The sequence below is a fragment of the Taeniopygia guttata genome, chromosome 1A (genome assembly GCF_048771995.1).
Source record: "Taeniopygia guttata chromosome 1A, bTaeGut7.mat, whole genome shotgun sequence".
Taxonomy (NCBI): Eukaryota; Metazoa; Chordata; class Aves; order Passeriformes; family Estrildidae; genus Taeniopygia; species Taeniopygia guttata.
Window position 1 is genome coordinate 69,840,184 of NC_133025.1, and position 23,658 is coordinate 69,863,841.

General features: G+C 37.9%; 1 protein-coding gene across 19 annotated transcripts in view; it reads right to left on the reverse strand.

Moving 5' to 3' along the window:
- ERC1 (ELKS/RAB6-interacting/CAST family member 1) overlaps positions 1-23,658 on the reverse strand; it is a 273,023-nt gene that overhangs the window by 157,085 nt on the left and 92,280 nt on the right. For 13 of the 19 annotated variants that reach the window (XR_012053772.1, XM_072923902.1, XM_072923900.1 and 10 more), the window contains 5 exons: positions 16,690-16,827; positions 15,268-15,408; positions 14,048-14,188; positions 10,660-10,695; positions 3,417-3,610 (listed from right to left, as the gene is read on the reverse strand). Coding sequence is in view for 16 of the 19 variants with exons in the window: in XM_072923902.1 (XP_072780003.1) it covers positions 3,417-3,610; positions 10,660-10,695; positions 14,048-14,188; positions 15,268-15,408; positions 16,690-16,827 (650 nt within the window). In the remaining 3 variants the exon portion in view is untranslated. The remainder of the gene's footprint in view (positions 1-3,416; positions 3,611-10,659; positions 10,696-14,047; positions 14,189-15,267; positions 15,409-16,689; positions 16,828-23,658) is intronic. The other 6 variants (XR_012053774.1, XR_012053773.1, XM_030263950.4 and 3 more) reach the window with 1 other exon arrangement.

Sequence of the window (23,658 nt, forward strand, 5' to 3'; positions counted from 1 at the left end):
TCTACACCACCAAAACAGGGGACAGAAACAAAACTTATGGGGCTGTTCACCCACAGAAGAAATATGGACTTAGGGCCCACCCTCCCGTAAGAAAAAGCAAAATCCTAGTATATATTGGAGTATATACACCAATGATCTCATGCTTCCAACCTTGTGTTGACTCTAGAATATTTTTCAACTTTTGCATAGCATGCACCATACTTCACACATTTTTTTTAATATCCTTCATCTGAAAAGCAATGTCTCCCAGTCAGTAATTGCAACAGCTACTGAAGAGTGGAAGCATTTCCCTCTTTATGTTAACTTAAGCACAAGGCAGCTTTGCTCGCATTGAAAAGTTAAAATAATAGTTTTCTGCTTTTAATTTCATCTTCCTCTCCTTATTGTCACCTCCCTAATAGGCAACACATCTCTTCTGTAGATGAAACTGTGATACCATTTCTCTCTCCCTGACAGCATATGGTCTAGTCACATAGACTAGCAAAAGGGAAAACTATAGGAAAGAGAGACTATCTTTTGAAAAATCCCATTTTTTTAGTACAACTGACTGCTCCTGATAGGCACAGCAATATTTGCTGTTTAGCTTGCTGACAAGTGCTTCTGTAGGCACTAAGGCTCTTTGCACAACACAGCTTGATCAGCTGTAGAAGCAGTAGAAGTCAAGATAATATCTAGCTCACTCTGCATGGATCACAGTGTAGGAAAGACGTTTAACAGGCAAAATTACCTTTTTTTTTCTTGGAAACCAGGTCTCTTCTAGATCTAAAACATGCATGTAACATGCCTGAATATACAGGTTCAGCCACGAAAGAATATTTTATGAACAAGCATTGTAGATAAAAACGGGACCAACTTATACATGAAACAGCATGATAAAATCTCTGCTTTGTGTAAAAACTCACAAGAAGAAAGTAAGCTTTCAGGGAATAGTTGTTTGGGGGAGCAATTGAAAACAGGGAAGGTCAAATAGAAATTCCACCAATTATTCAGAAAAAGAGAAATTACGAGTCAAAACCTCACCATAAAGTATCTGGAAGTTCCTATTTCTTTCTCCAGTGCTGTGTTTTATATTACAGTTCCACCTGAAAAATCATTTCAGGTGCTGATACTTGGCTAAATCACCACACTAACAGCATCCATATTAGATCTCTAGATCATGAAGACGTTTTCTATTTCCACTTAGAGTGGTTATAGAACATGAATATTCTTAGATTTTTCTCTTCCCCTTGATTTACTTGGCTGCAGGCATTCACATGATAACAAAAGAAGTCTTTTCTTTAACAAAACTGAAATACCTATTCTAATTACTAGAAATAACAGAAAACATATTCTATCTTATCTCAGTACTGGTAGAAAAGTTAAAAGGAGAAGAGGACCACTCAATTTTTTGTAAGACTGAGGATCAGGTGATAAGAAGGAATGGATAAAAATGAAATAGTCAAAGTATTCACCAAATTGTTACAGAATAGTATATAGTCATTTGAGGGTTCTATGTTTTCATAGTAAGACTTTAGTCTGTGACTGAAACATCAAGAAACTACCATGTAACAGGACAAACAATACCTGCTTTGCAGAAGTCTAGAAGTGTATCTTTTCCAAGAAAAAGCTTGTTTTCTAACTCTTTGAAGATGGTGCAATTGCTTCTGTCAATAAAAGAGAAGGCGACCCATCCTAATTTCTCTTCTTTGCTATTTTTCCTTTGTAGACTATAAACTTTTTTGTTCATAGGACACTTGTGACTATTCAATTTTTGATGCTGCAAGTCAAATCATAGGTAATTTCTGAATGCTAATGTAACAAAAAAGTCTGCTAACATTAGAAGGATATGTAAGAGAATTCTCTTCCTGTCATTTTAATCTCCTCTAGGAATCAGGCTGAGGAATGATGCATATTTCTGACTTTCTTTTCCTAAACAGTAGTTACTTCTCCACAAAAAAAAAAAAAAAAAAAACAAAAAACCAACAAAACAATTAAGGCACTATGAACATATTTCTTCCCCCTGTCTTACTTCTGATAGAAGCTTGCTGCTTGTACCTGTTCCCTGGTCAACTTGCCTGCCCGAAAGAGGATGACATGGGGAATGTCACACCTGAGATGGGGACCTCAACAGGACTGAAAAAAAATTACACAAACAAGTGACTTGTAGCTTTTTTTATGTCTATATTCATTCAACAGCAGCAGCCTGAATGTTCTGCTGATTACATTATGTACCAGTGGGCTGAACAATGCATCACTTAGGAAAAAAGGAAAGACATTTAAAAAGAATATATCCTCACTCCTGGGTGTTCAAGCTTATGCCATAGATATGAAGAATTTTGGTTAAACTTAACAACTTAAAGAACACTAACAGGATGTTGCTTACAGTCACAAAGAGAGAAGAAGCCCAGCTGGAAAGCTGAACTGTTCCAGAGCTCTGTACATTTCAAAGAAAAGACAATGGACTCCTTAGAAAAGAGTTTTTCAAATCATTCAGAGGGGCTCATAATTTGACAATCAGCAAGCCATGAAAAATAATCACTGATTGCAGAACCTGAAATGTCTTCCACTCAGTTGCCCTAATCTTCCTGACACTAAATTGTAGAGTAGGTAAGTAGTGAAAAGACAGAAAGACTATTCTGCACAAGGCAAATGTGAAGAACAAATTTCCATTTTGCTGCACCAAGTTAGTGATTTTTCATTAGGAATGGTAAACAAAAAAACCCAAACAGGTATTACTGCCCAGAAATTTGCTCTTGGCTCACTGTAAGATGAGAAAATGACAGAACACAGAATCTAATTCAGGTTTTTCACAAGATCTGGTACTTATATTTTTGATACAAATGTCATGGAATCATAATAAATTTTCATTTTTTCTTGGGTCATTATAGTCTTCAGCCTCCTGGCTCCAAGAGAAAGATGGAAAATGCTGAAAAGTGCTAAATCAAGTTTTGCTTGGACAAAAGTGAATCTGCTTTTCTGAAGCAAAGGCTTCACTTGGGCCAAAGTTTACCTGTATCCCTACCAGTACCAAGTTATGAGGCCACTTGTCAAAAGAATCTGAGAAAATAGTAACAGAAACTCTGAAAAGGCATTTTTCTTATTTGTTTTTGTGAAAGCTACGCCTGAGGAATTTATTGTATCAAAACAACAAACTATTTTACAAACACACAAAAATTTCAACAGCTTTTCCTACCCTCTCCATTCCCTCACAGCTCTATCTACCATTCTACCTATATTTTTGAGTAGCCAGGTAAGAAAAAGCACATGGTAAGACACCCTTTTCCTAACAATGTAGCACAATAAAGGACCAAAGACAGAAAAACTCTAAACAGACTTTTCCAAAAGCGACAATTTAAGGTTTTTAAGCCAAGAAAAATGACTTATCTCTAACATCAGTCAGTTGTTTTGCTCCTCTTCTAACTTTACACCATTCTCACCTTTCCAGTTCTGCTATCTTCTTATCCTTGTCATTCTTCTCATTTTCCATCTCTTTCAGGATCTCCAGAAGCCGATCCACCTCAGCCTGAGCCTTGCCAGCCTCCTCCCGGTGGCGCGTTACCTCCCGCTCCAGCTGCTGCAGGCGCTCACTCAGCTCGGGACTGGCCCTTGCCTCCAGGGTTGCCTCATGAGCCTGGGAGAAAAAGGTTCAAGAAAAACCACTTTGTTCACACGTACCTATTTCACAGATACTCTGAAAAAAAATACATTACTTTAAATCTGAAACAGAATCAAAAAAGAAACACAAATATGAAAAAAGTGTTAATTTGTTTGAAAGAAAAAAAAAAAAGAAAAGCAAGTGTGAGCGTAAAAGTTCCTAAAGTACACTTATAAAACAGTGGTAGGACTATAGATTCAGTTATTTAAGGTATTTCTAACCTATTTATCCTAAAAAAAGAAGTCACAGGTTAATAGCCTTCAGTAACTACATCACTATGGAAAGTGTCAGACCTTTGCACAGATGGTGCTGATGTGCTCAAGTCCTTGCCAGTTCTGTGAGCCACACAGACCAGGGTTTATGAGTATGGCTACTGAAATTATCTTTGCTTAGTTATCTAGGAAACAAATTTTTCAAAATCAGGCTATTGGGACAAAAAGCACTTCCAGACTGAGGATGACATGATCCCAATGAAGAGATTCTTTGAGGAGGTTTTTCAATGGCTTGGTTTGTTATAAAAATCACTAATTTATTAGTAAACCTAATTCAATAGTACTCAAGCATATAAGAGACAGGAAGAATGCAGTATTCATGCTGGAAGTTAAACCAGCAGACTAAGGACTATCCTTTTTCTCTCATCATGCTCCTCTGCTCTTGGATCTTGAACCGCAATTTGATAGCAATTAAAGTTATTTCAGAATTGCTCAAAATTGCTTCAGTGAATAGCAAGTTTGATGGAGCTATTCTGCTGATCAGGATTGCAAGCCCAGGCCTTGCTCTTCTCAAAACAAACCTACAACAGAAAATAAGACTACATACTTTTCTCCCCTCTGTGTGCAGCTGTGGAAAGTTGTTTTACAAGCTGCCAATGTTCTGCTCCAAAGCACACTAAGTCTAGATCTGATAGTATAGGATTCTGTTGCTTTTAAAGGTAATTGGAGAGTACTACAGCAGTAAAAATCTCAGGGCAGAAAGCTGCTTCTTCCAAAGAACCAAACAGCAAAATTATATTTGGCTAAATCTGTTTAGTTTTTCAGTAAAACAAGACTGGAGGAAAATATCCATTCATTGACTCCAACATTTTTGCCTTGAAGTGTCTAGTTTTTAATTAGCTTCTTTAGAGCCAAGGCCACGTTCTAGTAGAATCCAGGAGACTTGTGGAGCAGAATATTATGGGACTGTGGAAAGTCTTGATGCCAGTCTTTAATGGGACTGACCTTGGGATGGATCTGGGTTTCCCAAACAAAGGAAAGGCTCATGTTCCAGGGTCTTAGCCCTGCAGCTCTTGTCTGAAGGTCAATACTAAGCTGTTGTGGCTTTCTTTTGTTTAAAAACAAGAATTCCAGAAAGCTGATTAAGCTGGACAGTATTTTATCCTAGAACAAAACGCCCAGCACTCTCCAGGTCTCCCACGCAGATGGGGCAAGAGTGCCCAATAACCAAAAATCATGGAAGAGCGGAACCCTTTCCCAAGGTAATGCAATTAGGAACACTTAAAAGGCTCCCTGCTTTTAAGTGATTTTGCAGTCAAACCCTGACACTCCTGTGTCACTGAACTGTAAGACTGAAAACCCTGCATCTGGGCTTCTGGCTGAGACCTGGCCACAAGTGCATCCCTGTGAGTCTGAAGGCCTTTTGGAGTTAGGGCTGTCACTGCTTCCAGATTCCTTACTGCCCCATAAGCACTTCATATTACACACCCTTGGAAAGGGCTCTCCACAGCAAGTGGAAGTGTAACTAATGCCCTGCCAGGAAGATGCAGACTCCAGGAGGACGTGGCAGCAGTGAGACTGACAAGTGTGTCAGCTCCATGAACAGCTGTGAGCACCAGGGGACATACTTGGCTTTGGAGCGAGCATTGGTGGGTGTTTCTGAAATGCTTTTTTGGGATTTCTAGCCTGTGGAAATCTGAAATACTTGATTTCATTTCCTTTTCAACTACACCTTAAATTTCAAAAACCCCCTCCAATCTTTCCTTCCCAAACAGAGGGAATTGGGAATATTGGTTTTGGGGGCACCTATATATCGACTGAGGCCATCTGTATTCTCCTAAGAGACACTGCTTATAGAGCTAAGTCTGGTTTTCACCAGACAGAGCCTGAGTTCTTCTGTACTGGATTTAAGTATGATTCCAACATCTCAGTTTTTTTGTTTTAACAAATACTCCTCCAGGCTCTTTAAAGTCATCCAAAATACATGATCAGATAATCAAGAAACTTCTTTTAAAACAAAACAAAGTTAGGCTGTTAGCCTGGTTTATTAAACTCACTAATTCAAAAGGAGTTATAAGACCTAATGCAATTTGACTGTCAGATCAGTCCTGATTTATTTTATTCTGCTAATAAAAGCATCTCCACAACAACCCAAGAGACACTACTGAGAAGAGGAAATAAATTTTCTTTTCTAGAGAATTAGCCAACAAGTCAGTGTGTCTGGTTCTCATAGAACCAAAGGACTATTTACAGGACATAAATTATTAGTTAAAACATGTAACACATGTTATTTGTATATAATGCACATAAGTATGGATACTTTCACCTAACACAAAGAAAACGTTATGTGATATGCTGTAAACTGGAGACCACTTCCTGCACTGTGAGTTATTGACTGAGTGACTTTGGTCCATTTTGTGGGTTTTGTACAAAATATGTGTTTCATGACCGTATCTAAAATCCTACTGGATTCATTTATTGTATAAGAGAGAAAACCAACGCATTTAGAGCTTTCCCACAAACTCCCATGAAGATCTGGAACAGATGAAACTGGCTACCTTCCCTGTGCAAAATAATCTTGTTTTTTTTCCTTTAACCAAAAAGCTAAACACAAATAATGAATTCCTATATTCACAGTAAAAAAAAAAACCCACATACAACTTGCGCTGCCCATCAAAGGGATACAGAAACTCCAAAATAAGTAGTAAATTCATTTTTGAAGCAGAATCAACATCTGAAGTAACAAATGCACCAACAGTTTCTCCTGTATTAAGAGACTACAAGAAGTCTATTTCATAAGTTTGGCTTCCAACACTGCCTAACACAGCATTTGTAAATCTGTTGTCATTTAATACAGTTACAAACAAATGTGATGATGCATAAAAGAAGTATGACAAAAATTAAATAAATGTAGAGAGCAGCCTGCTGAGGGTGAAGGGAACACTGCACTTTCTCATCTCTGCAGGCTATTAAGTTTACCTGATTAGAGGCTATTTAAACCCTTCAGTTGTTACTCCTGACCCTGTCATTAGCTCTCTGTGTTCCTGTGTGGTATCAAACAGGTGAATTAAAGAGCACAGCCAAGCTCACACACTTCATTCTGCATTGATCTGCATAAGAAACAAGCACATTTCAGCTGGAAAGCAGCACCCTCTTAAGCTCTGATTTTATTTACAAAGCTCATCTGATCAGTATTAATCTTTTCCAGTGTGAATTCAGCTTCAAATACTAAATGTTCAGGACTGAGAATAGTTTAAGTTTACTACTCTGGATATGTTCTCCCAGTTCTTAAGAGGGACTATAAACAAAGAAGTGGTTTAACAGCTTTCTGCTTTCCTGCTCTCATTTCCCATCTGGAAAGTGGTAAGTGATGGGGTGACTGCTTCAGGTACCTACAGAACATAAGAAAGAGTGATTGTTTTCTCAACGAAATAAATGTACTCTAACTTCTCTTGCTTCCACAGAAAATCAGCTGACAAAGCCAACTTCTACAGCTAAAACAAAGGTGACCAATGTTTCATAGAAATAACCAATATTTACAGATGGAGAGGAGTGGAAGACAAAACATATTAAAAAGAAATTTCTAAGTTGATATTTCTTGTGCCAAAAAACTCTTTTTTAAGAGGTAAGACAATCTTACACAGCTTAAAATGTTCCAGAGACAGGGAACATAACAATAGCACAGACCTAATTTAAAGGTTCTAAAATGTAAATAAAAATTCCTAACATTATGACCAAGACTCCAAATCAATATTCCTAAAATATTAACTAAATCAAACAGCAAATAACTCACAGCGAACACTTTCTACTTTTACCTATGAATTGAGACAGTAAATTCAGTTTAACATTTCACATACAAATGCTGCCAAGAACTTTTGGCCATGAAGTAGAAGTTCCCAAGAACCTGAAATCCCATTTTAATACACCCTCCTACCTCCCAGGGAGCCTCGTATCTCCTAAAAATAGTAAATGCACACACAAATCCAAAAATATATTATGAGTATTTACTGCAAAAGACAAACACTTTACCCATCTTCTGTGCTTTTCCTACTACAAAGGCAGAAATTCAACTGATAAAGCATTTGTGCTGTCTTCTATAGTGCCTTTATTAGTTTTGACAAAATTGTAAATTTAAAAAACAATCAGGCTTTTTCCTCCTTTAGTTCCAAGGTTCTACACACCCCAAACTGTAAAAAAAAGCATTTTGAAAAGGAAGTAATGGAAGTAAAAGGCTCAGGAAATTCTGTGATATACTATGTACTGTAAACTTGAGTCTGTCACAGAGAGTTATTTGCTGTCTTTTAACAATCTCTACATGGTTAGTCTTTGCTAATGGAACTGCAAATTTCTGACACTGAATAAGCAAGTGTTCAGTTGGAATCAATTCATAAACAAATTATTTTCTTTATAAAGACTCATAAAGACAGGAAGACACCTCAAGAGAGGCAATTTCCATTACTTTAAAAAGTGATCTCTTCAGAGAGATACAAGTTCCCAGAGATGTTATTAAACATTAACCATTTGCTCTCTTTGGATTCAAACCAAGACAGAGCGGGCAAAGTCAGGAGGGAAATGCCCACAGGACATCTCTCTTTGTGAGTGTATTTACATGGCATCTCTCTGAGTGTATTTTAACTTGCCCACTTGCCTCCTCTTATCTGGCCCTTACTCACCTGACCACAGGTTACCGCTGTTTTACAAAATCAGGACACAACTAAAGAACAGACATTTAGAACCAGTTTTTGGATATTCTATGCATGGCTCTGTAAGTTGCTTATTCTTAACTGCAACATGACATTAGAAGAAAAATTTCCCCAATTTTCTTTCCCATGACAGCATACAGATGGCCTGTATGCCTCATAAGAGGAGGAGGAGTTTGGCTAAAAAGAGCCAATCCCTACCACGAACGTGAGCACATAGCCATTGGCCAGGTGAGCTGGGTGGTAACCACAACCATGTTTGGATGTGGAGTCTTTGGAAAAGCCTACATAAAGAGCTGTGGGCAGCAATAAACTCTCTCTGCTATGTGAAACCCCGGTGCCCTGTCGTGTCTCTGTGTCCTCTGAAGATTAGCATGACACTTTCTGTCATGCTAATCACAACTAATCACTTCTTAACACCATCAGTGGGAAATAAAGATGCATTATTATACCTGTTGTGCAGGGGAAAAAGCAAAATGGAAATACATCCTGCCTTATTCACTCAATGCTTTCCTACTATTGAAAAAGTATTTTACCATCTTACTTCTCTAGATGATTATAATCTTTCATATATATCTGGCTCACTCTTGGAGCATTTGTCATGCAATATTGAAAAGAGCAGGACTCTCGCAGACAATAATTTAGTTATGAAATGCTATACAAATTACCTCATAAGGAAAAATGAGGAAAGCCACACTGTGTGACACTGGCCATTTCCTGAATTTGGAATATTTAGTTTTTCAAATAAGTTTCACAAGTTTTTCTGGGAGGGGTAGAGTAGGTAAGGTTAAATTTTTTTAGCTGTAAGAATATCAGGGAGAAAACCTCTCCAACTTTCCACTACATGAGATGATGCTGAGATCATCATGCACCATCATCAGAATGGAACATTTAAAGTTCCATCATCAGAACAGAACATTAAAAGCCACCACAGAATCACACGATGGTTTGAGATGGAAGGGTCCTTGAAGATCATCTCCTTCTAAGGTCCCTGCTGTGAGCAGGGACATCTTCCAGCAGACCAGGTTTGCTCAAAACCCCATCCAACCTGGTCTTCACAAAACCTCTTGTACCTTATCATGTGTGTTTGCTATATCATACTGGAGAATAAAATACACAGATCGCTCCAATACCTTCTATGTTCTGACTTCAGAGTAATGAGTCTCAAAAAGTTTGCATGCTTTTAAAGATTTTCTAGAGAATATGCTCTCCTGACAAAAATTCTTCTGCCTATTTGCACCAAGTACAATCTTTTCGTACTGTATCTCATTTTCTCAACTCTTTATTGACACTAGCCAGGTTTAAAGAATTTCTAATATGGGATGCCACAAAAACGGAACAATTGCAAGCCCCAGCAATGCTCTGACCCTCAGACAATGATTGTGAGGATAGACAACTCCATTTACCCTGAACATTGCCAAGAGTAACACAGGTATCAGACTCCTTAAAGTTCTGTAACACCATTTTTTATGCACAGAGCCACAAAAGAAATCTCTGATGAAAACCACCTTGGATTACGTAATTTACAGTGTCAAGATATTATTACACAAACACTCCTTGACAGGAGTGCTCTTTGACATCAAACAGGAGGCTGGAAATAGGATCCAAAATTAAACTGACATAGTACCAGCGAGCTGAATGGTTACACAATGTTTTAAGCAATCTTTCAGTTGCTGCAACTTAGTTGTTATTTCTAATTGCTGCTGTGCCCAGTGTTACAGAACGCTTTCACGCAAGAAGCTTGATTCGCATGGAAATTCCACCTTCTTGCTCTGAAAATGCACAGACAATGGAGATGACAGAAAAGCTACAAGACATTTCAAGCACCAGCAGCAAAAACAAAACACTGACACAGTATTAAGCTGTCCAAACAAAAATGCAGTTAGACCAAGGCAATCAAACGCTGAAAACATCTCAGAAAGCTTTTTGGAGCATGACTGGTCAGACATCCCACTGCTTTTTGTTTGTATCCATACTGTCCATACCCACTATACTAAGGGAATTCACCAATACACTCTGTGTTGGCCCAACTATAAAAGCACAGGTGAATACACATGCAACACAAAGAATTAAATGTGCTGGCAACAGCCTCTCAGATTGCCAGGGAACTTACTAGCTTGGATGGATGACTCAATAAAACTTCAGGGTGCTAAAGGGAGAAAGAAGATAGGAAAAGATGGAGAAAATTTGGGATAGGAACAGTGTGTGAGAGAAAAAGAAAAGATGTAACAAGAAAAGAATTTAAAATAATAACTGAAACATTAATTTACTAAGACGACAGAATCTTAGTGGTTCTAGCATGCATTACTAACTACTTCTGGAACATGAGAAACATGGAGAGTTACCCACATGCAAGTTCCAAATTTTATCTTGAATTTTTCAGTTCAACACATTTGTCCAGCCCCCACATATTTAATGCAGCTCTTTGTTTGGGTTTACAGATGAGTTTCACAGATTGAGAAGGACTTTAATTCCTAGTGCTTCCTTTGTATCAATTTCAAGATAGCTGAATTGTTTAGAAAACTAATTCAGTAACTGCCACTATCTGAATGCTGAACACAATTTTCCTTTTAATTTTTATTTAAACAAGAAATCCTGATTTCCCCGGCAGCTTTTTTCTTTCTATGTTGAATATATCATTTATTGTCCCTTCTTCAAAAAAAAAAAATTATCAGCTGAGAACAAAAACCAGCCTCATCTGCCAATATTATCAGTAGTATTTTCAGCTGTGGGAGAAAATCCATATTCACAAAATAAAAAGCAGCAGAGTCTGTATTAGACTAGCCAGGCTAATTCTTGGGAAAGAGAGAATTTGGATCAACACTTCATTAAGTATTTTTTCTTTTTTCTGTTTTTTGAAAGATACTATCCTCCTGAATTTGAAGAAAGAACACCACAGCAGAAAAAAAACTTGAAAAACAACCTCTGAGTAAGCCTGTTGAAGGTAGAGGCATTTTCCTGGCAGGGAATCACTTTTTCTGGTGAAAAGTTCCTAGAACTGCAGTAAGAGGAAGTTTATTAACATATGGTTTTGACTCTTTTTCCTTCCTAAAAATAAGGAGTATATCTATAGGGAGAAAAACTATGCACTGGAAATGAAGATGGACAAAAATCCAATCATCTTTCCTGGAAAAACTTCTAATATTAGTTGGTCTCTCCGAGATCAGAAAAACAAAATGAAACAAAGTATACTGGCTGGGAAAGACAAGATAGAAAATACTGGGAAAAGAGTATCCTGAAGAACAACAACAAAAGGAAAATCTTTTCACTATAAAAATAATACATTAAAACAGTAGTTTGGACAAAGATTTTCCTAAAGAAAAGAAAAACTACCACAGAGCATAATAGCACTTCACAGGAAAAAAGGGAGAGAACCTCCTTTCTGTTATTTGCCTCTAATGATTCCATCTGAGCCAAAATGAAGACAGGACACCAGGCCATGTAAACTCAACAGGGATTTATGAGCTGCTTTCAACCTTCAGGATCTCCCACTGCATCTCCTGCTGGCAGCAGGATGACAGCTAAGCACAGAAGCAGTGAATATAGAATAATTAGAACATTAAGCACACAGATTTGCATAACCATGGTATTATTATTTGAAAAAACAACTCCAATATGAAAAACACTGCAGTTTCAGTTGCTAAGTCAAATATCAATATAAAACACTTATTAGTGAAAAGAGGAATAGCAACAAGAAGTGGATACTTCAAGTGAGACACTGGAGAGTGACACAGAACTAAAACCAATATCAACAACTTTTCAGCACCCTTGCACTCTGCTTGGTTAATATTTTTGTTTAGTGTAAAGTTAATTCCCTTTTACAGAAGAAAAGGAAGTTTGCATGGCTCACAATTTCTCTAAGTCTTGCTGTTTGCAGGTTAGCAAGAGTTTTTTGCAAAGACTGCCAAAGTATTTTTTATTTAATGGCATAACTGTAGTCCAGTTCAGTCTCTTCTGCCAGCTTCCTAACTTCTAGGGCTAACAGATTTGACTGGAAGTCCTCAAACTGTTCACTGGGAATATGAAGCAAGGGAAGCAACACTGATGTTGGACACATCTCCATTCAAACTGTGAGGGAAGAACCCAAAAGAAAAAGCTTTTAGCCATTTACTTTAAGGAGCTACATGAGAGTTTCCTTCCTGCATGTGTCTCATGCAAATCTGCACTAAGATAATGTAATAAACCTTAACAGAATGAACCTCTAATTCAGTTTTAAACTGAATGCTCTCACGTAGCCATTAGTTTTAAGGTTAATTATGACAATTATTTGGAATTGTTAATAATGCAGAGGTGTAAAAACAAGTTTTTAGAAGCTTTAAAATGGAGCTGGATTATCTGTCATAATTATTTCTTATTTCATCTTGAAAATGTCAAACTGCCTAAATAAATATCTGCAATGCATTTAAAAAGTGAAAGTCTTTAAAAATATTTTTTTTTATTCTGTGCAAGCTACACACATAAAACACACTAAAGACTTAAAAACAGCTGGAAGAACAGGTTATTAAAGAAATATGTAAACTTACTATAGGCAGAAAACATATTCAAGTGAATGTTAACTGTATTTTCTCAAGTAACTGGAAGCTACTCCACATAGGTAATGGTAGGCTACCGAATTTTTTTTTTTGGCTGCAGAACTAAAACCATCCTGACCATGATTTAGGTAGCTTCTTTGCATGAGGAGATGCTCTAACAATCTCTGGCAAATCTTAGCTACAGTAGATTTGTCAACTCATTACCAGCAAAACAGGGTGAAACTGCAACTCATGGCAGATAATTCAATGAATGGTCCTTCAGGTCTTCTGAAATACCTACTGAAAACATCCTGTGAGACCAATTACATGTGTATAGTTGCCTTTTCTTGCTACTGAGCTCTGTTGATGCTTAGTAACAGAACAGTTGGTTTTGTGTGACAGAATGAAACAGGACAAACATGGGTCTAGATATGCATGTAGAGAGTTTCATTTACACTGTTCTCAGGTGCATTAACACCCACCCTGCACCCACACAACAGGAATTCTAAACAGGTCTGAACTGATGACTCAAAATCACACACTTCACAGTGGCATCTTTTCATTTGTTTTTTGCTTTCCTCCAGGCAGTACCTGAATTTATCACATTAACTCCTATAAGCATTGATAATTGGTATGTGAAATGTTTAGTTGGTTTTTTTTTTTTGGCTGTTACATAAATCTAATGGCACAACTGCTGCTACAAGCTGTACTGAAGCAGACTAAGCCTCAGACTCTTAGTACCTGTAAACAAAAAAGCCAAGAGCACTGTTACTGCATGTAAGTGAAATGAAAGTTTAGCATAAGTGTCTGAAAGTCACTTTCTGATAGGCTTAGCTTGTAATATAGTTTGCATGGACACTCCTTCACGGGTTTTGCTGAAAAGAAAGTCAAAGAATTTGCTCCTAAGACCCCAAGTTTTCTTTGTAGACATGGGCAATGTGTTTAGAACTGTATGCTCACCACACGTGTATAAACATGCACTAAGATTACCTTCTTCAATTGTGTTTCCATCTTCAAACATTCTTCCTTTTTCTGTTCTAATGCAATTTCCAGTGTCTTGAGTCTTGAATCTTTCTTCAGTCCTGATGAAGCTAATGATGAAGCATGTTCCTTAAGATCCAGTAATGATGTCTAAATTAAAAGATGTGAAAAAATTATCAAGTAAGTGAAATAGTTTGTTTATTTTCTGTCTTTATTTTCTTCCTATCCCTTCACACTATGTTGAGGTTCTAATTTAAAATATTTTTTCAGGTTGTTTGTGTCATTGACTTAAGACAGCTTGAATTAATTCAGGCTTTCAGGATCAAAATAAAATCTTCTCTAAATTAATTTCAAAATAGTTTTTAAAGATGGACAATTCTGTAAACTGGAACTTATGCTCCAGTGACAGTTATGTTTCAAGAAAAACTGGTTTTCAAGAAAATTGTATTTAAAATCACATGTGGTTAGAAGATTTAGCCACTGAGAGAGTTGAAAGCATTTCTGTGTACAGCTTCCATGGGGTGAAATTGATTCATGCCACCTTACTACAAAAGACATCTCAACTTCTTTTTCACTAAACATTTTTGTGTTTACTTTTTTTTGCCTGTCAAATGCTGATTTCCATGTAGATAAAAATCTTAGTGCTTTCTAGGTACATATTTTTGTGTTGTTTTACTTTGTCTGAGTTTTGAAAGAAAGATTGTAAATACACAAGAGAGGAAGAGAGAACATTTATATTTCTCTCATATAATTAAGGTAATTTGTCTAGCCAACTGGCTCATTACCAACAATCAACCTAATTAATCAAAAAAATACTCGAGAGTCTAAAGAACTGCCTGTGTTGTTTGCATAAAGGAACAATCATTATCCTCACGCTTTTGGCACCCACAGCTTTGATCAGCCTCTGATCCTTCCTCCCTCCATTGAGACAGGGACAAGCTTGTTCCCAGCCTTCTGCTGTCTGTCAGCACAGCTCAGTCAATGCCATCACTGACCAGCAGTCAGTCACTGCTAACAAGATTAACTGCTGCAAACAAGGGGATGGCTGCTATCCCTGAAAAGGTGGTTCTGAAACACTGATGCTTTGCAAATTCTCAAGTGATGTACTCTACCGGATCAGCTTTGTTGAAAGACAATTACGATAAAGGAACAGTTTTCTTCAACTCAAATGTAACACAAACAGAGACAACAAATAATTTTATCACAATAGATTTGTGTTGCTGGTCAACCTCTTTCTCTGTGAGATCTCCTTGTAAAATGCTGACTCTCTCTTTCAGGTCCTTAATGTCTTTCTTGTAGTTGTCGATCTCTTCCTGTTTTTCTCGTTCATCTCTGTCACGCTGCTCCTTTAAACGCTCAATGGTCTTTTCCTGACAAAAGAAAGCACTCTGTGAAGGTAATTCCTCTTAGTCAATTCAGCTTCTGAGGCTTCCTATCACAACACTTCTGACACACTTGAAATGAGGAGAAGGAGCGTATTGCCATTTTCTTTTCTTTGCAGTTGTAAAAACCCTCAAGAAAGAGAAAACTTGAGAAATCTATGGACTCATTGCTGTGAAATACCAGCACTGTGAATACAGGATTCAATACTGTGAATCTCTGGATCTGTGAATGTTCACAGTGCTGTTACAATGCAAACCAATTACTCAGGTTCTGATCATCAAAATTAATCTAAACTAGGATGCATTACATATTGCTTCCTGACTTACAGAAATCTTATTTTTCTAATATGTACCGTTAAATCAGCGGTTCTTCAGAGAAGGAGTGGCGTGCTATGTGACACTGGGATATATATACAGTAAGAAAAGGCAACAAAATAACTTTTCAGTACAACAGATATCAGTGAAGCTTTGGATATCTTGGAATCTGAAAGGATGCAAACAAATTCCCCAACCTCAGGTGAAGTTTAACCACAGTTCATAGACTCTCATAGACTAAAGGAGCTCCTCAGGGAGCCATGAGAAAACATATTGTGGATGGGATCGGGCACAAAATCGTGATCGTCATCGGGCACGGGAACTGGATCGGGATCGGGAACGGGCACGGCATCGGGATGGGGATCGGGCACGGGATCGGGATGGGGCACGGCATCGGGATCGGGCACGGGATCAGGCAGAAGAATGGGAACTGGATTAGGATCAGGCACAGGATCAGGCATGGGCACGGGATCAGGCATAGGATCAGGCACAGGATCAGGCACGGGATCAGGCATAGGATCAGGCACATGATCAGGCACGGGAACGGGCACAGAATCAGGCACGGGAACGGGATCGGGAATGGGATCAGGCACAGGATCAGGCATGGGAACGGTATCAGGCACAGGATCAGGCATGGGAACGGTATCAGGCACAGGATCAGGCATGGGAACGGTATCAGGCACAGGATCAGGCATGGGAACGGTATCAGGCACAGGATCAGGCATGGGAATGGGATCAGGCGCAGGATCAGGCATGGGAATGGCATCAGGCATGGGATCGGGCACAGGATCAGGCATGGGAATGGGATCAGGCACAGGATCAGGCACGGGATTAGGCAGGAGAATGGGAATTGGATCTGTATCAGGCACGGGCACAGGATTGGGAACCGTATCTTCACACAGGGCAGCAGCAGCAGGAACTTCCCAGGGAACTTCCAGCGCTTCCCACACTCACTTTTTCTGCCAGCGCTTCTTCCAGCGTGGTCAAGGCAGTGTCAGTGTTTGTAGTGTCAGCCTGCAAGGATTTCACTCGATCCTTTAAGCTGCTCATCTGCTTCTCCTTGTCTCTCAACTGCTCTTGAAGGTTTTCAATCTTGAACAAAAGAAGCCAATTTTAAGACAACAGCAAGAAAAACTATCCAAAATCATCTTAGGGTATATTAAATGATCAAAATTATTTTTAAAGTAAATGAAGCCTAGTTCTTATAAGCCCACCTCAAAACATCAAGTGATGTATTCAAACCCATCAAATAGTAACAAGGAATCTGTAGACTTTCCAACAGTCAGGAATAAATTCAGAGCAAGCAAGTCTGAACAGTAGTCACAAGAAGAGCATAAAGAAAAGCTATTATTCTAAGTTTCTGCGGATGTTGGGCACTGTGTCACAGAAGGATGATCAACACATTAACAAAGAAACACATCAAGAAAAGAAAGAAACGGACAAACACCTTACTGCATACATAAACTAAAAAAAGCACTTGATAATTAAAAACTGGTGAAGTATTATTTTAAGTATTTTCTTTGGGATCATCGTATTTTTCACTACACTGGCAAGTTGCTTGTTCTTCTTACATGGTGGCTTCCTATGTGATGGTGTATCACAAAGTGCCATTCCCTGGGTGGAAAATGTATCAGCCTTGTTTTCTGTGGGTATAGAATTTCATTCAATTAGGAGTTCTGAATATAGCTTTTGATAGACTCAGAAGACCTAACGCCAACTCTCTTTCATGCATATATACACATCAAAAGAAACAGACACATTAACATGATAATAACATGTCAAAACCAAATTTATCAACAAAGGAGTAAAGCGCACACAGATTTCTCACTTGCTTTCTCCTTGTTTTGTTCTGACAAGTTCCTCTTGCATCAGCAAATACACATTATAAACTAATGAATGACACGTGGCATGGAAAGCACCCAACTCGAAAACACTTGTAGCAACAGTCTTTCAAAGATATTTGTAAGGAATATTGCAGCCAGACAACCCCAAAGGCTACTTAGTCCCATATTCATATTGATAAACTAAAGTATTAACTAGCCTTCTGTTTCACCTGTTGAACATCAGTTAGCAGCTGCTTGGTTACTAGAAATACAGCAACTATATATAGGTTTTACTCTTCAACCCTGGAAAAACAATTTCTGTGATTACAGAGCAAATGGCTCTGTGACACATGCACTACTACCTTTGCTATCTGTATTGAAATTACTTCTGGAATATGGATCACAGTAGAACATGGGGATTGGTTTATCTTCATCATTTGTTTCTACTAGAAAAGAAAGTATTAGACCTCAAAGCTATGCTCAAAACTGAATTCGGGCACAACACTACAAAACAAAATTAAAGGCCACCAAAAAAAACATAACCAGAGACATCTCATGGAAGTCAGAAATAACTGTAAGAACTGAACATTCCTCTTTTATACACTCATATTAGTTGTTTAATGCCTTGTTAGCACACACTTGTAGCCCACAGAGCTTCAGAAAGAACCCCACTAGTTCTGATGAAACGTTTCTGGTGCCCACATGCAGGGCTGCCCAGGAGGCAAGCACGCCCAGGAGTGGCTGCTTTTGACTTCAGCAGCTCCCAGTGCCATCAGCTGTCTAGACAGGCTGGCTGTTTGGACAGCTAACCATGAAAATATACTACAAAGAAGGCTGAGTTATTCTTAGACTCGTGTTTACTTCTGGAGGAGAAACATTTGCCAAAGGCTCTGGCTGGCTGAAGAGGGGATGGTGCAGAGTGGCTTTCTGCTGGGAGCAAACCACACACGAGAGGCAGATAAATAATTCTGCTTCAGCACATATTAAGGTGCTTACCAAGGTAGCACAAGCCTTTACTTGCACCAGCTCAGTGTGCATTTTTATGTTTCAATGACACTGTTTGCTATGATCAGAGTAAGGATGACAGCACGATGTACGACTGCTGCACCTCCCCATTGCAACAGCATCCTCTGGTATTAAAACACCCAAACCAAAAATGTGATGTGTATAAGGTGTGAACCTGTCTATTCCTTCAGTCTACATGCAGATTTTTCAGTCTGATGCAATGAATGGTGGGGTTTGTTATCACTGAGGGAATAGCAGGTATGCCAAAATATTCCCAGTCATATCTAGGCACTACCTAAAAAGCCCATAGCTCCAGCTGTGCCTTTTGCAGGGTCAGGTAACTGAAAAACCACACCCTTACACTACAGAAAACTGCAACTGGCATTATGGGTCAAAACCGAAATATTTCTGTACTAATAGATGCAAAATTTCCCTATGAAATCACACTCAACAATAAATTGCCTTTATTCCATTTTTCTTCTAAATCTGCAATACTGTAACAAATAATAAGTACAGGCTCTCCACTACAATATAACCTGAAGAAGAAAGCAAATAGTCTCCACTCTGTCCATACAGGTAATTAATGAAGAAATTTGCTCTTATGTCCTTGCAACTAATTTGAGAATAATTTCAAAAAAAGAATAGACAATGTACTCCTAACAAAAACAAATACAAACAAACAAAAAAAAAGGCAATTCTGAACAAATTCTCAAATAACTGATGAAAATGAATCAGGTAACCAGAACAGGGTCTTTCTGCTACCCAAGTAAAGATGAAATAAACCTTACTGGAATCTCCAAGCACTGTGGAACATAGAGAGGCACAAGGATTGAATGAGCACTGTTATTCTTTAAATACTCATAAATAACAAATCTCCCCAGAAATGTTCCAAAAACCTACAGAATATATATTTCTTATGTATTTCTTATATATTCCTTTTATATGTGTTTATATATATATATATATTCCTCATATATAGTAATATATATAACTGTACCATATTTCTAAAATTCCCCAAAAAAAAAAAAAAAAAAAGTAGATACTATTTCTAATTATTACCAGTATTTTTTTTCTTGCCATGTTTACTCATTTTGCAGGGTAAAGCCAGCAATCTATGGCTATGTTAGCAACATTATCCTTATTGTAAAGGTACACATGGCTACACTGGTATCATCTGCTCTGCACATCAATTTTCCCATTAATAGTGATTTACTGGAATATTTTTTCCAACATTACCAGTTGTCAGGCACTATCATGTTTCAATTTGGGTGATTTATTCTTAGTTTTGTGGAACTAATTATTTTGCCTTCCAGCCCTGAAGCACAGAGTAGAGGCAAGAGAGGCTTCCTCTGGCATTCTGCTCCAAAGGCAAGGAAGTATTCTACTTCTTGAAAGTACAGACTCAGTGAAAAGCCCACGGAAATGCAAGTTAAAAACAGCCCAGGGACTCAAACGAAACACATCTAGTTAAATACCCATCAAGGCCACTAGATTCCCAGATTCCTCTAGTCAGGGGTTACTAGAGACTGTGAATCATGCTGCAGCCAAGAAATTCTTCCATAGAGACAGTGTCCACCTTCTTGCCATGCCCTGGGGCATGAGGAAACTGAACACTTCAAAAACAATTTCTATTCTATCAGTGACTTCTGAATAAATGAATTGGGTTGGTGAACTGGTCATTAAACCTCTTATACAATCAACTGAACACTTGATAGTATTCCTTCAGTGCAGCAGATGTGCAGAAGAGCATCTCAGAGTTCTGTTTAGCCTTACCCTTTTTTGATCCCAGCTTTCCCCTGGGGGGAGCAGCAATGTAAATAGGATCTCAATAATCAGAGGGGTTTCAAAAGGTTTCTGCTCCATTCCTGTGGCACAGACATTGAAATAAACAACAACTTCACATGAGCTGTTACTTTTCCAAACTGTTTTTCCTTGGTTTTGTAAAGGCACTATTGGTCTCCCCAGCTCCAGGGTAAATGACCACAAGGAGATGATGGATTATCACCAACCACAGGCAGAAATGTTTCTTTAACATCAGGAATACTAACATGGACCAAAGATGCATTTTTGGAAGGGAGAGTGGGTGAGTTAAGAAGGCATGTGATGACAGAACAGCTACAGCTCTGTCTAGGTCAAGACATGCCACTCCCTTTAATGTAAAATTACTAATAAAATAATAAAAAATGGACAGCCTACAGTCATACCTGAATTGCTGGAGTCCCACAGTATTTGAGAAGCTAAAAAAGATGGCCTCTCATCAAAATCAAAATGACAACATAACAGTTAAAACAGACATGACTGTATAAAAATATTTTAAAAAAATACTGCTGTGGGGAAAAAGGAAAGAGGTGAGTGAGAGATCACCTTCAGTACTCAGAGACTGTTCAAGAAAGCTGTACCACTGGATTTAAAACTATTACTGTATTTCTGAAAGTCATGTTTTGGAGAACATAATGGAAGTATATAAGCAGATATTACCGAGGAGTTTTCTAAGATTAAGCTCCAGTTTTGTCCGTGTCACACTGAAAACCTCACCATTATAATTGTCTTCCTATTGCAAATCCTGCAAAAGTACCACTAGAACAGTCCTGCATGCATTGCAAAAATGTGTACTTAATTTAGCATTAACAGATTCTATGAGTGTGAGAAGTAAAGTCTGCCACATGAGTGAATATCACATAGTACTATACTGAATCATTACACTGAAAGTAGCGTTCCTGCTATTAATATTAAAGGTTAAACTCCCAAGACTAGCAACAATGTGAAGCTTTAGGCAAAGCATGTCTTCTTGCAAGGGTGATATTTTTAAGTTGTTTTGAAGTTCAGGACAGATCAAACAATTACCCTTTTTTTCAACAAGATTTTGGCAAATGCAAATCAGAGTTTCTTCCAAAGTTCAGCTGCACTCAGTATGCCTTCTTTCTTACTTTAAGATCCAACCAATTGATATGAATATGGTCACATTATTGTTAAGTTCTATTCAGAGATTCTTGTTCTTGAAGTATCATACTAAAAGCCATTCTAGGGAACATTGGATTAATTTTTATTTCGCTTCCCAATAAACTTTTCTTTTTACTGCTCCTCTACTTCAACGCTTACATGGAACATTACTGCCTTTGCAGCATCACACTGGAATATTGTGCACTTTGGAAAAGTCCTGATGTTGTTGGAAATGTCCTGATTGTGAAACACCTCAAACTGATACAGGGCGTCTTGGGCTAACAAAGGAACATACCTTAAGTTACCTTAAGAAAAAGAACCAGACTAGAAAGGGTTAGGACAGCACAGAGGGAGACAGGACTAAAAGTGAATTTTAAGTGGCTAAACTCCAGCATTCTGGTTCATCTTACACAATCATATGTATGAACTGCTACACTGGGTCCAGTTAAAATTCGAAACAGCTCCCAGTTAAAAAAAAAATCCCAAGTTGCTTGGTTTTCTCATTCTCACTCTCGTGATTTCCAATCTGCAAAAAGTCCTTTGAAAGTAGCATAAAGCACTATTGAGTTCAGCTTTACAAACAAAGTACTTTGTTGCTATGCAGCTTCGAAAGGATGAAGGATTTAGTTTTGTAATTTCCACTTAAAAGTAAAACCTTAATTGTCAAATAAATAAATGGTTCACAAAGAGACACCTTGCTACTGCTTCAAAAGGAAGCAACTTGCAGGCAGAGAAAAAAAAATCTAGGAATGCACTATGAAGGACGCTTAATGAAATTAATGCCTTATTCTTGACCTAAGCTTGGAATCAGGATGACTTGAGAAAATAATGGTGTGCAGGAAGAAGTGCTGATTCAAGAAATATTAACTTGTACAGACAGTTAATTTTTTTGTACCTCTAGTAAAAGAGCAACAAAGAACTGACAATGATCCAACAGACTATTCTCTTTCCATTGCCTTTTCACACAAGGGTGCTTTGTAAGTATATTTCTACCAGCCAGAAAAACAGTTGATCTATGTTTACCTAAATAATCTCTATTTCTGTTTGTTTTCTTTTGTCCTCCTTTCTTTTGCATACCCAGCCAACCTCTGGTAGCACCAGTTTGCTGACAGACAACTGCAAGACAGAACTAAGAACAACAGTCAGCATAAAGGGAATTGTAATTCTAGTATCTTCTAAATAGTAAAGGTTTTTTTCTGTACTGTCACATTCCCTCTAACAAGCAGTATTTAAAACAAATCATATTCTCAGAATGTTACTACCATGTTTGCAGACCTTCTCTTTTTCTAATAAATAGCTTGAATTTCCTTCAAACCTAACACAATCCTGTCACTAAAGTTTGCTTTTTCTGAAAACTGATACTGAGAGGAGTTTTTCTTACAAGCTTCTAAAGATACTCCAGCACAATTCAAATCAAGGGAAAAGAAAAAATAGGACCTCAAGAGTTAAAACTGATTTTTGAGCTGGCAAATGTACTGAAATTCACATTTTCAGGGGAGCCAATATATATATTGTTCTTAAACACTGTCTCAGTTCCAAAACACTGCTTAGAAAATATTATGCATTAGCAACAACTCACATCCTCAGACAGCTGTAAACCAGTCAAATTTAGTAGTAGCATTGCTTCATTCTGAGGAGGTTCAATAATATTGATAGCCTGACCCAGTAAAAAGCAGAGTGTTTGAATCAAAATCCTACCATGGACACTAGTCAGTACACGGCAGCGGTTTGACCTGAGAGGGAAAAAACCCTTTCCAGCCCACTGATACTGCCTGTGTCTCAGAGCATGCAGATATTAGTATGAATTGACAATCCTTTATGTAAAATGCAATCAAATAGCAGATGTACAAAACCTGGTCAAAAGAGATTTGATCTGGCAATATGTAGGCCAGTAGGTTGTTTACATAATCCATTAAAAATTCTCTATAATTTGTTTATCTTAGAGCTTCTCTGAGTGACTCCTTTTGTTGGTATTCATCAGGTAAGAGACTGCATCCATTATCCACCACCAAGATTTCAACATCGGTTGTTCATCAAAACAATTTGTTGGTTCCAACTCGAGTCTGATTCTTTCATTCCCACAAGTAATTCAAAACAAAACACTGCTATCATAAGTACTAAAACAAAATAGTTTAAACTCCGCTGCTCCTCTTCA